The sequence below is a fragment of the Peromyscus maniculatus genome, chromosome 8 (assembly GCF_049852395.1).
Source record: "Peromyscus maniculatus bairdii isolate BWxNUB_F1_BW_parent chromosome 8, HU_Pman_BW_mat_3.1, whole genome shotgun sequence".
NCBI lineage: Eukaryota > Metazoa > Chordata > Mammalia > Rodentia > Cricetidae > Peromyscus > Peromyscus maniculatus.
Genome location: NC_134859.1, coordinates 91982979 through 91997248, shown reverse-complemented (window position 1 = coordinate 91997248; position 14270 = coordinate 91982979). Strand labels below are relative to the sequence as shown.

The following is a 14270-nucleotide window of genomic DNA, read 5'->3' as shown; positions in this document are numbered from 1 at the left end:
TACATAGAGAACACTTACAACTTCCTGTAACAAAATGAGTCAACTAGAAAAACACCATTCTTTTAAATAAAAGAAGTTGGGTTACTTTAATGAGCAGAGTTAAGTTCAGCCATTAACCTTTTGGGACCTTTAGTCACAGCCAGAATAAGTGCAAAATTGAGCAATGAGTTTCATTCCTTAACATATATTAAATCTATCTCTATCTTAGTCTGTCTTTTGTTAAATTTTAGTATGCTGTTCATACACACCCATCAAATATTTTTTTTCTCTTCATAACCACTTCCTGATTTTTCCCTCAGCCTAAATTCCCTATTTTCTATATTTAGACTTTAGGTCTGTCACCATTTCCATGGCACTGTTAGGTATTGTTTAATTTAGATGGTTAAAAACAGTGAGTGAATGGTTTATTAGAACCAATATACTAAATATGTTTATCTTACAGAAGCCTCACTGCAAAGCTCCTTTGAAAGGAAATTCGGCAACTCAACATTTTGCTTTCCTTATCTGTAAATTGAATTGGTATGTTCCCTAGAATACTTTGAATGTCATTGGAATTAATTTTTCTCTCATTTGAAAAGCTAGGAATAGAGCCCAGAAAGATGCTTAGGAATTCTTTAACAGAAGGCAGAGCAAGATGGCTGCAGAATAACACTCTCCATCCATCTCCTTCCAGAATCACCAGTCTGAATGGTTATTCACACATGCAACTACCTTCACAAGAACTAAGGAAATCAAGTGAGAAAAGACAGGAAGGAGGGAGGAGATAGACCACCCCTTTCCTGAAAGCACAGCATGAGAGAGATGCCTCCCACTTGGGAAAGGATTCAAAATTAAATATGCTCTTCAGAATTGGAGTATAGTACTGGACAAAGCCTTGTGGCCACTTATTAGACTTGTGGTCATGGACCAAGCACGGGACCTGTCTTAGTGGGCAGCCAAGGGACTATCTCCACCATGCCCCTCCTCAAACTTTTGCTAGCACAGCTTAACCAGTTACTGGGGGTTGGAACAAGGAAGCAAACACAGGAATTTACCTTGGAATTCAGGGTTGGGTAACTGCAACCCAATGTTGAGCAGATCTCACCAGCTCCTGTCCCCTACCTATGGATAAAGCCTCCAAAATTGCCTGTGTATCAGGCAAAGACCAATATCAGCAATTAGATGGGCTTGGATTCTGCATAGCATCATCCCTAGCCACCTGTAGGGGTTTCAAGCCATGTATACAATCATAGTATCAATCAGGTCATAACAGAATAGACCTTGTTCCTACCTCTGCACTGCTCTGATTTCAGTGAGCTGTGGGCAACAGGTGTAACCCAGTGTTTGAGCATTTGTAGCCCTGAGATTGCCCTGCCTCTCCTTTCTAAATTCTGAGGCAGTACAGCACAAAGAGAATCATTCTCTGCTTTAGGGAAGGGAGAGAGGTATGGTTTTCTGCTTTGGTGACTAAAGCTGGACCCTTACGATGAAGCCAAGACCTGAATTATCAGGACACAAGTCAATGGCTATGTATAAGGCATCTGGGCCACTCTGGCCCTGGGGTGGACTACTCTTTTCTCTTCCAGAAACTGCAGATTTGGGATAAACTTGGGCTTACAGCAGTCTCTAGTGTCGAAACAGTGACAATACACCAAGTGTGACCTGGCAGTCAATCTGGGTTCGGGGCACATTTCGTGCTGAAATAGGAGTCGTGATCAGCACAGAAGACAAGTAGCTTGCTAGGATTTCTAGGAGGAGGAAAGTCAAGTTATAAGGATTGGAGTAGAAGCTTAATCGTCAGTGTGCAGATAATGATGTAGGTAGGCCCCAAACCTCCAAGAACTGTAGGGAACCATGCTGAAGTTATATGGACAAGATGAGGCCCCAAAACCTGAGGCTAGGGTCTGAGGAATGGACCAGTAGGTGAGGTTTGCAGTACACACATGATACCTGTGTTTGGAGCCCCAGAGCTCACATAAAAGCTGGATGCTGCCCCATATGTGCGTAACCCAGCAGGGTAGACAGAAATATCCTGTAACCTAGGTAAGGTGGAGACAGGAATATCCATTGGGCTCATTGGCCAGCCAGCCTAGCCAGCTGGTGAGCTCCAGGTTCAGTAAGAGACCCAGACTCAAAAAAAAAAAAATGAGGTAAAAAATTAGAGAACGACGAGGAATACACTTGATATCAATCTCTGGTTTACACACACACACACACACATACATACACACACAAGTGATGGATATGTACAAACTAAAATAAATTTAAAATAGCTGTTTTTAAGGAAATTTAAAGAACTTTAAGAAAACAGAGAATTCCAAAAACACAACAGAATGTTTTTAAATATTTTTAAACAACCAAACAGCAGTCCTGGCACTGGAAAACAAATTAACAATAAGTTGGGAAGGTTCAAAGTCAGCTGTGAGTTCAGTTCAACCAAGTCTATACTGATGGCTAAAGAAAAAGAGAAAATTCAGAGAAACAGGGGAAATTAGGCAAATTGCAGGCTGCTGAGAGACTGTCTCAAAAAAAAAAAAAGACAAATGACTCTTAGAAATGACATCCGAGGCTGTCCTCCAGCTTTCACACACACACACACACACACACACACACACACACACACACACAGACACATGCGCGCGCACGCACATGCACAGACATGTGCAAGCATATGCACAAGAACACAAAGACACAGGTACACACATATAGTTTGTTTGTTGTCTCTGACGGGGTCTTACTACACAGCCTAGCTTAGCCTCCAAGTACTGGAATTGTAGGCATTTATGACCATGACCAGACAAAAATATTTTTTTATTTATTTTTGCTATTTTTAATTTTGTGTGTGTGTGTGTGTGTGTGTGTGTGTGTGTGTGTGTGTGTGTGTGTGTGTACTGTGCTGTAGATGTCCATGGATGCCAGAGGCATAGGATCCCCCGGAATTGGAGCTACAGGCAGTTGTGAGTCACCTGATGTGGGAGCTAGGAACCAAACTTGGGTTTTCTGTGGGAGAAGAATGTGTTCTTAACAACTGAGAAGTCTCTCTAGCCCCTCACAAGACATTCGTGTCTCATCTCTGTATCAACTTATTACCTGGAACAGGTAGTACTTCACTCAATGGTTTACTAAGACGAATCACAAAGTCCATAACAAGATTCACAATGAGGAATTTAATTGTGAAGGAAAATGTAAGACACTGACATAATTTTCAACAGAGTCCTATTTCTGCAGCCCTTCCCCAACTGTAAGTAAATGAGAAATGAGCTCTCATAAAACAATAGTACACATATCCTGTTTTTATTAAAACACCACAGTGCTAAGCCACATCATGGCATTAGATCAATTACATAAGCGTTTAAAAATATTCTTCTCCAAACCCATCATTTTGATGCTCTCCCTGAGCTCTCAAATCTGTTCTTTTTTACTCAAAGAAAAAAAAAAATGAAACTTACAGAATGTCTAGCAAGCCATGCATCTTTTAAATTACAGACAACAGAAAGTTATGTTCAAACAAGACATCAGTTGTGGACATAGGATGTCCAGGATCAAGGTGCCTGAAGACTCGGGGTCTGGTGCCAACATTGTATTTGACAAGAGTTGTCCTGGGTAGTTTTTTGTCAAATTTTTATTGACACAAGCTAGTTTTTCGGGAAGAGGGACTCTCAATTGTGAAAATGTCCCCACAGATTGGCCTGTTAGCAAGCCTTTGGAACATTTTTCTTGATTAATGATTGATGTGGGAGGGCCCAGTTCATTGTGGATGGTGCCACCCCTGGGCAGCTGGTCTTGGATTGTGTAAGAAAGCAGGTTGAGCAAGCTATGGGGAGCAAGCCAGTAAGCAGCACCCCTCGGTGGCCTCTGCTCCAGTTTCTGCCTCCCATCTTCTGACTCGAGCTCCTGGCCTCACTTCCTTTGATGAACGACAGTAATAGGGGACTGTTTCCTTCCCAAGTTGCTTTCAGTCATGGTGTTTTAGCACAGCAATAGAAACCAGGTGTTCATGCACTGCCTCTCAGAGCCTGTGAATCAGTTCCCACATGTATTCCCTAGAGTAGTAGTACAGGGAAGAACCATCTATTGGGAGGAATTCCTAACACTCTTCCTGGGTAGAATCCTGGCTAGTCCAAATAGATGGCTTCTAGTTGTAGGAGAGTAGACACTGCACCTTGGTTGGCGATGGCAGCATTTGTTGGGGGCTAATCAAGTTTCAGGAGCTGCACTGAGGAATACAGTAGTACTTTCCATCAATTACTCCAATCCCTTCTAACAACTTGGCCAAAACATTCAGGGGTTGGTAGGATGAATCCCAAGGTTCCATATGACATCAGAGTGGCTGGTCCTGGAGGAGCTGGAGCACATCCTAGAGCACAGGAGCAAGCAGGGAGGTCTCGTGTTTAAGATCATAGTGCCTCCCATAGCTATTTGTTCCATCTTCATATCTTTTGCTCTCACACTGGGGCAAGTCCCGGTAACTTCTTCCTGCAGGGCACCAGACCATTTGTTGCCACTAAATTTCTTCCGCACAGTGCCTGCACTGCTCCTCCTGCATGAGCGCCAGCTGCTTCATTTTGAACCTCTTGGTGGTGCAGTTCTTCCATTCTCCAGTGTTCTTGGAAGTTCATCAGATCTTGCCTACAGAATCACTTGGTGCTCATTGTAAGCACCTCTGACTCCTCCGGCTCCAGGGGCTCCTCCGGCTCCCTGGCTCCTCCAGCTCCTCCAATTCTGGCTCCTCCAGTTAGTTATTGAGACTCCTTATTGCTGTGGTCCACCTGGCCCAGCCGATGCTCTTCCATCTCAATGATTGTCTTTTAGCACATAGCATCCTCATACTCAGAGGATTCAGGCTCTATAAATCTGGGTGGTTGCACCACCTCCTTCTGAAATTGCTGACGGTTTTTAAAAACATCTTTGTTGTTGTTTGTTTTTTGCTCTTTGGGAGGCCCTCCACCCAGCTCCCAAATAAATCACATACGTTGGCTAATTCTTAATTACGAATGCCTAGCCTTAGCTTGGCTTATTTCTTGCCAGCTTTCCTTAACTTATATTAACCCATCTACCTTTTGCCTCTGGGCTTTTCCCATTCTTACTTCTATAAATCTTACTCTTACTGCGGCTTGCTGTGTTACTGGGTGGCTGAGCCCTGGAATCATCCTCCTTCTCTGACTACTTCTTCACTCCTCCATCTCGTTTTTTTCCTCCTCCTTTCCCCAGATTTCTCCTGCTATATTCTCTCTCTGCCTGCCAGCCCCACCTATCTCTGTCTCCTGCCTTGTTATTGGCTGTTCAGTTCTTTATTAGACCACCTGTGGTGATGTATTGTGTCCCCCAATATACTGTGTCTCACAATAAAATTTACCTGAGGATCAGAGGAAAAAGCCAGCCTAGTAAACATAGAAGTCAGATAATAGTAGCACATGCCTTTAATCCTATCACTTGGCAGGCAGGGATCTGTCTGGATCTCTGTGAGTTCAAGGCCACACTTGGGAACTGAGCCAGGCGTGGTGGCACACACCTTAAATTCCAACACTAGTTAACCATGGAGGTGTAGAGGTCTGTATAGACAGACAGGAAGTGACAGAGCTGGGCATGAAGAGGAAGTGATGTAGCTGGACAGAGAGAGTAAATTAGATGGCAGAACAGCAAGGCATATAGGCGTGGGTAGACAGGAAGTCTCGCCTTTGGAAGCTGTGGAGTTAGTGAGGTGAGGTTAGCATGTGGCTGTTCCTGTTCCTCTGATCTCTCTCAGGTTTTCTCCCCTATATCTGGCTCCATGTTTTCTATTAATAAGATCATTTAGAAATTCGTCTACAACCATCAGGTGTTTTAGACAGGCACAGTAACACAGCTTCACAGAGTTAAACAAATGCAACATAAACAAAAGTAACAAACCTTAAAATAATATTCTACTACACATCTTCTCCAAAAGTCCCTCTCATCACCTAACTGGTCCACAAGCTGCACATTCAGAGGCTGAGGAAACATGATTAATGAGAAGGGGCCTTCACCACATCTGGCCAGAGATTTCTAGGCAGGTAACTTTTAACACATAAAGTTAATCCTGGGCCAGTGAGAAGGCTCAGTGGGTAAAAATGTTCATTACACAAGGCTGATGATCTAAGTTTGATCTCCAGATCTCTTAGTAGAGGGAGAGAACCAACTCCCAAAAGTTTCCTCTAACTTCCACATGCACTCTCTGATACATGTATCCACATACATGCACACATATAAACACATAGGTGCATACACATACAAACAACAAACATAACTTTTATTCAAAAGCTAAGTGCCAGAAAATTTCAAATTTTCAATCTCCTAGCCTCAGCCTCCTGAGTCCTGGGATTATAGGTATGCACCACCATGCTTGGCAAAAGCATATTTTCAAAGCATTAGTATCTCCTCTACTTTGTCTGGTCTTCTTACCTGAAACACGTGGAACTGCACCCAGCGGTTGGCTAAGTTGAACTGTGAAACAAAGTACAAATCATAGAGACCACTGTGAGATTCACAAACAATGCAAAATTCTTCACTGTGAAACAATATAGGCAACCAACATGATTTTCATTATAGTCACATTTCTATATTTCCATCCCATACCATAAAAACGTGAGAACTGAGCTCTCTTAAAGTAGCACACATATTCTTTCGTTTGAAGCATTACAATGTTAAACTACATTAGGCATTAGGAAAATGATTTAAAGACAGGAGTAAAGAGATGGTTAAGAGGTCTTGCTGCTCTTGCAGAGGCCTGAAGTTCAGTTCCCAGCACCCACATCAAGCAGTTCACTATCACCTGTAACTCCAGCTCCAGGGCATCCAATGCCCTCCTCCAGCCTTTGTGGATACCTGTACTCAATGCACAAACCCACACATAAGCATACACATAATTTAAAAATAACAAAATAAATTATTTTAAATTAAAACATAATCTCCAAACTCATCATTTTGATTTTTTTCTCTTGAGCCCGTTAATCTGATTTGTTTTAACCTCAAGGAAAGGAAGAAAATTAAATTTAACAAATGTCTAGAAATTCATGTTTTTAAAAAGTGCATAAAAATTAAAAACTTATTTTTGATGAAAAAAAAAATCAGTTTGCAGATACAAGAGGTCCAAGATCAAGTTTCCAGCAGACTCCGTGTCTGGTCACCACCCTTCTGTTTGACAGACACATGCAAGCACTGCACTGCACAACCTGTGAAGCGAGGGATTTTAACGTAGGAAAAAATTAAGTCTCAGAAAAGTTTAAAGCTTTGGCTTTGTGCCATAAATCCTACAGCTTCAGCCTCTGAGTGCTGGGTCTAAAAATATTTTTTTTAAGCATTAGTTCATCAACTTCTTCCTGGGAACAGCAGAATATCACTCCATAGGTTACTAAATTGAACTTTCCCATCAACCGTAGGGCAAGGTACACATCACAAAGACCACAATGAGCTTCCCAAACCGTAAAATTACCTCCCCACTACACACACACACACACACACACACACACACACACACACACACACACACACACACATCTGAGGACAGAGCCCAGGGCCTTATGTTTGCCAGGCAAGTGATCTACAACTGAGCTAAATCTGCAACCCTTGTGAAAGTTTTAACTGTGAACAGAGCATATGAGATTAGAAACTTTCAGAGTCCCAAATCAGCCCTTGTTCCATTCCACCAAATCAATCTGGAGCAACATCTAAAAGCAGCACCATCTGCCACCAGTATTGCGTGCTTGTGCATGTGTGTGTACAAGGACATGGGGTACTCTTGGTGTGCATATTGATGTTGTCTTTGATCCTTCCCCATCTTATTTATTGAGACAGTCTTTCACTGAACCTAGAGCTTATCCACTGGCTAGCTGGATTCTCCCGTCTATACATCCCCACATCGAGATCACAGATGCAGGCCTCAGGTCCACATGCTTGAATAGTAAGCACTTAGCCAACTGAGTAATCTCCACAGCCCCACACCAGTATTGTTTAAACTGATCATAGCCACATTTATTCTTCAGCAAGGACCTTTATTATTCTCATATTTCTAACTCCCAAATTATTTTCACTTGTACTTTTGCCTATATACATACTTTTTTACCTCTAATGCACCATAAAGGACAGACACTCCCCTGTACACATTTTGTAATTTTCTTCTTCAAAATGCAGCATAAAGTGCATGGTTTTATGTCTTTGGCTTTAGATCAAGAAACACAAACTACACTAAATACCATAAAAGTGGGGCTTATTTCAGCTAGAGAGAATCTATTCAGGCAGGATTATCTTAAGATGTATTCAACTGTCCTTGGAGGCTCAAATTTCAGGAGTGTGAGGTCAGAAACCCACTATCCCGTGTTCTAAGGAGCGTGTCTAGCATGCTCACCATTACCTTGCCAATTCTGTGCCACTCCTCCAGATGTTTCATCAGAGAAATCCATTCCCATTTTCTCCAAAATGGTGTCAAGGTCACTGACATCAATCTTCTCCTCTTAAGAAAGAGAATGAACTTTGAAAAATGTATTACAACTCCATAGTCTAAAAACAATGTCCATACATCATCATTACTATGTTCAAAATTTATCCAAGTAGAAATGAGATTTGATACCAGAATCAGACGGAAACTTTATTCCATTCAACTGATGTTGATGAAACATCTACCTGGCCAAAGTTCTAAAAGGAAGCCAGCTGCAAACTTCAACTCAAGCATCGCTCCAGGCATCGCATAACTACCAAGTCTAAGGCAAAGCCAGTTCTCTGTTACTGCCAACCATGCCACCTTTTTCTTTAATAGCATTACTGCTTTCCAAAAAAATTCTTTTTCTGTTCATTTCTGCCCCACTTATCAAAGAAATGAAAGTTCCATGAATACAAGGACATAATCTGATTCCATACTGCATCCCTTACACCTAGAGAGGCACCTAGAACTTCAAGACTCATTAAAGACTGACTGAATAAATTATCGAACTGAAAGTAAACAATGCAAGACTAAAACTTTAGCTACATGAGTAGGATTATCTTTTTGTACATACTATCCAGAAAATGGTCTATATGGTTAACAAATTCTCGGTTCCTAGTAAAAACCTGTAATGAGTACTATTTTCCGAAGTGCAAAAGACCAAAGTGCTGTGTATTACATCTATTACACAGCTTATTAATACAGATTAAGATTTCTTATTTTAGACATAATTTTGCACTCACCTTCTTTTTTAAGACGATCAATTTCATCCAGAAGTGTACTTAGATGTACCTTTCCATCAGCTATAAGAAAAAATCATTTTGAAAACAGAATGCCTTACCTAGCAAATCCACTAATATACTTTAAATATATAAAACTAAGGTTTGACTCTGCATCAGGCCACTGCTATGATAGAAGAAGAACCAGATCCTACCAGGAGCCTCAGTCTAGAAACAGTGGGTCAACTCTGTTTCTTGTCTCCAGCACTTCTTGCTTTCTTCTCGCTCCTTCTATTTACCAATGTTCTCACCTTTTCTTTACCTGTTTTCTTTTCCTAAGCTAAGTCACTCCCAGTGAAGACACCTGCCAGTTATACCACAGAATCATAAGACACTTTTTAATGAATCCATATCACATCTTGATCTATATATTTTTATTTTTGTACATTTTAATTAAAATACAATTACATCATTGCCCCCTTCCCTTTCCTCTCTCTGCCCATCCCAAGTTTCCCCCGCCAACTCCTTTCATGTCTATATTTTAAAGCCTGAAAGAATGAAAATTAACCTTTGAAACCTAAAGCCACATTAATTCAAACAATTTCCAAAGTACTTTTCTAAGGATGGCAAGAGCTCCGGATGGTGTCAAGACACATATTTGTCCATTGCTGGATCATCTGAACTCTTCAGATGGATAGGGCAATGCTTTGATAAATTCAAATTCAAGACTTAACCTTTCTGAATGCATCACAAAGCTTCAATACAGAGAAATAAATGTAGTTTCACAACTCCTCATACATATGTCTAACTCCCTTGGCTAATATCCACAACAGCAGAAATTCTTACTGTCAACTGGCAGATGTTCTTGCAGACGCTGCAATTCTTTGTTTGTGAGTTCCACTCCCATCTTCTCCAGGGCATTGTCTAATTTTGTGGTGTCAACCTTTCCTCCTTAAGAAAAATGAGACAAATATTTGTTACAGAATTCATAATGGTGGGCATACAGGTACACATATAATGTTTGGGAACATACATTCTATTTCTGAACATTTGCTTCCTGGTTTCAAAGTACAAAGCAAGGCTGTCCAATGAAATGCTTTTCAAAGTTGATACAAAATAAATGTCCTGCAGAGACGGCTCAGCAGTTAAGAGCACCGACTGCTCTTCCAGAGGTCCTGAGTTCAATTCCCAGCAACCCCATGGTGGCTCACAACCATCTGTGATGAGATCTAGCGCCTTCTTCTGGCCTGCAGGCATACATGCAGGCAGAACATTGTATACATAATAAATAAATAAACCTTTATCCAGGCGGTGGTGGCCCACATCTTTAATCCCGGCACTCAGGAGGCAGAGACAGATGGATCTTTGTGAGTTCAAGCCCAGCCTGGTCTACAAAGTGAGATCCAGGACAGACACCAAAACTTCACAGAGAAACCCTGTCTTGAAAAAAAAAAGTCCAAGTCATACAGAGGACCAGATATCATTAATCCTCTTCAAGATCATAATTATACCTGATAAGACTAAAACTAAGTCTTAAAATGTGAATTTTAAAATTTGTAATTGCCTACCAATAAATTACATCATGAAGAAAATGATTCAATTATTTTGATCACTGGTTATTAACTGAACTAGAAATGGTATTTGCCCCCTCTAATTCAATCAATTTTTCTGAAGTTCCAATTGGTTATTCAGCTACTAAAATAATGTGATGACTGAGATTAACATTTCTATGCAGGTCTAAAAAAACTGAAAGCCAGAGTAAATATGTGATTTAGAAATAGATTTTTAAAAGATCTTAGAAGATGTTCAATGCTACAGTTGTATAGATTCTCTGCTGCGGAAGATACTCAATATCAATGGATATAAATTATCTATCCATCAATAAAATAGTTATCACTTTATAGCTCAAAATAGTATGAATGAAAAGAAAAAAACGCACAGTCAAATTTTCAATGCATAATATATAAGAGATTGAAAGAAAATGTACTGAAGGATGAACATTGTAATATTTTACTTTGGTTTTTAAGTTTGAGTGATTTTCTTTTGTCCTTTTTATTTATTCTACATATCTCTAAGTTTGTATATTATGAATATGCATGTTTATAATCACAGATAACATTCAAGCATTAAAATATTATCACAATGGCTTAAGATTTTAATTTCATGCCTATTACTCACTTTTAAGAGTCTTGATAGTATCTATCAGCTCAAGCTGACTTATCTTCTTATCAGCTGTGAGAAAAGATTCAAAGATTCAACAAAAGCAGTACTGATGACTGAAATTCAAACGCAAAGCACTGTAACTTCTCAAAGGCAGTATAAACAGCAAATCTGCAACATGTGATTTACTACTGCCCACTGAGCCATCTCACTGGCCCTCTCTTAGCAACCTAATTCACTGTCACTCATTTTGGTTACCATGGGTATGGCAGATCTCCTGAATTAATTTTTCTTGCCAAATTGAAGGTTATTTCTAAAGTTTATCATCCTAGTACATGTTGAGTATATCGTTAACTATTATTTTGCTGTCTATTTCTTTCTACGAGTTTAACTTCTTTTAGCTGAAATAAGCCCCTTTTGTTGAAAGTAATTTTTTTCATCCAGAATATTTTGGGCATGGTTTCCCCTCCCTCATCCCCTCTCAGATCTTTCCCACCTCCCCACCCATCCAACTCCATGTCTTCTTTCTTTTTCTTTTTAGAAAACAAACAGGCCAGTAAACAAACAAACAAACCCAAATAAAGCAAACAAACATAGAAAAAACATAGAAGGAAAATGCAGGAGAAATACATACACATGCATATACGCACACAAAGATTCCACACATAAGTGAAATCAGGTGGTATTTGTCTTTCTGTGCCTGCTCATATCCTTGTAAATGCTGTCCTTCAGATCTATCATGTTATTGTAAACGACAGAATGTGTTCCTTCCCAAAGGTTGAATATAGTAGCCTACTGTGCAGATTTATCATATATTTATGTTTGTTCACTACAGACACTTAGGTGAATATAGTGTAGATACTTTCATGGTATCTGACTCTGACAAGTATGTGAAAATGTACTTAGAATTTAAGATAGTTCATAAATCACAATCAATAGTCCTTGGTCCAGTAACTTTTCGAATACAGAGGACAAGACATAAAGCCATTCACAACCAAGAAAACCTTTGGCAGCTCTTCTACACTATGACCTGCAGGATGAAGTACAGACTTTCTGAGATAGAGCTTTGCCTACTTCTGTAGCTCTAACTTGATAAAATAGACAAGCAAAAAAAAAATCTTCCTCATCTGATTCAATTGCTTACCATTACCTGAAAGCAATCAGTATTTCCTTCTACTTCCCTTTCCTTACCATCATTCCAAAAAAATATTGGGGTACTTTTCAAACTTCACTATGTAATTTTCTTCATATTTCCACTCTGCTTCCAAATAAATTATACATTATTTGCTAGCAGACGTAAGTTTATTTCTTCTTGTGTTTCTTGAGCCTAGTATAGCTCCTAGCATAGCCATGGAATAAATGAGCAAACTAAAAATAAATCACAAGAATTAGACCTACTTCTTTTACACTTACTTTGACACTGCTAATTCAACATAGATGAGTATGGATAACTAATATTTATTACAGACCTCATTACTTTTTTACTCTTGAAATAAGTAAAATAATTAGACTGGGGGGGGGGCTGGAGAGATGGCTCAAAGATTAAGAGCCCTGGCTGCTCTTCCAGAGGTCCTAAGTTCAATTCCCAGCAAACATAGGGTGGCTCACAACCATCTGTAATGAGATCTGGTACCACCTTCTGGTGAGCAGGCATACATGCATGCAGAATACTGTATACAAAATAAATAAATAAATAAATAAATAAATAAATCTTTTAAAATCTAGACTATTATACATCATGTGCTAGGAACATTTCATTTACTGCTGTGACTATATAACCTAAATATTTTAAATGTCATAAATTCTACAATACAGTTGTTCTTAGTAACCTGTCTACAAAGCTTCAATGGAGCTTGTTTTCCATTTCTCTACCTATCTCTATGTCCTTCCGTCTTCTTTTCTCTGCTTATGTTAGGCTTCCTAATGACCTCAATGGTGCTTCTGAGTTAGCTTGTAACATCCAGGATCCAAGTACTTTCTACTTAATGAGCTTATTATTTATTTAAATGTCCAAATTATAAATAAACATATACAAACACATTCCCTCCTTTACTACCAGACATGTCTGTATACTTTGAAGGTAACCAAATAATCAATAAAACAAATATTAAATATAGTTGTGTGCTATCAATATTCCTTATAACTAATTCTGAAAGTCATTTTTGAAAGGCATCACAATAATTGAAATGCTCACCATGGACAGGGAGATGGTTTACTAGGTCATCATATTCTTCACCAGAAAGCTCAACACCCATATCATCCAGGAAGTTGTGCAGATTAGTAACATCAACTTTTACTTTGACAATATAGAAAAACAAATGATAAAAATGTAATTTTATCATGATTTCAATGCATGAATACACAATGCTTTACTGTTGTAGAGAACTAAAAGGTGAGAATTGTTCAATAGAATAAAGGGCCAAAGAAGAAACAACTCTTCATAATTGATCTTTACTGGATCCTGGTAAATGACTAAGGACAGTAAAACTGAGTATTACATAATAACATAAACAATTATACATAAAATATATATAAATGTGAGTTGAAAGTAACAGTTTGAGAACAAATCTTAAATTGGTTACTATTAAAATATTCCATACATTGAGTTTTCTGTAGCTGTTTTATAAGATCACAGTAACAATATAAACCTTCATTTTTATCATTCAGTAATCTTTAAAAAAATAGATTTTTGCTAAAATGAAATGAACACATAAAATAGGAATTATTTATTTCCATAAAAGTCATCTCATAAGTAAGCCTAATATCTGGCAATGATGACAGCTTCTCTTCTCATTCTCTTCCCCAAATCCCCTAAATACAATTTAAATGGTTTTTCTGTCCCTTCCACTCTGGCACCCAGCGCCTGTGTCAGAGAAAATGGCAGCACCTGACTTTGTGACTGACTTATTTCACTCACATGATGACCTCAAATTCAATCCATTTTCCTAAAAACATGATTTTGTTTCATTTTATGGCTT

At 39.1% G+C, this 14270-nt stretch overlaps 1 protein-coding gene across 1 annotated transcript in view; it reads right to left on the bottom strand.

The window, feature by feature from the left end:
- Efcab3 (EF-hand calcium binding domain 3) overlaps window positions 1-14270 on the bottom strand; it is a 419664-nt gene that overhangs the window by 285406 nt on the left and 119988 nt on the right. The window contains exons 40-45 of the mRNA XM_076543522.1: window positions 13487-13588; window positions 11311-11364; window positions 9979-10083; window positions 9157-9216; window positions 8348-8446; window positions 6400-6441 (exon numbers count right to left, since the gene is read on the bottom strand). Of these exons, the coding sequence (XP_076399637.1) occupies window positions 6400-6441; window positions 8348-8446; window positions 9157-9216; window positions 9979-10083; window positions 11311-11364; window positions 13487-13588 (462 nt within the window). The remainder of the gene's footprint in view (window positions 1-6399; window positions 6442-8347; window positions 8447-9156; window positions 9217-9978; window positions 10084-11310; window positions 11365-13486; window positions 13589-14270) is intronic.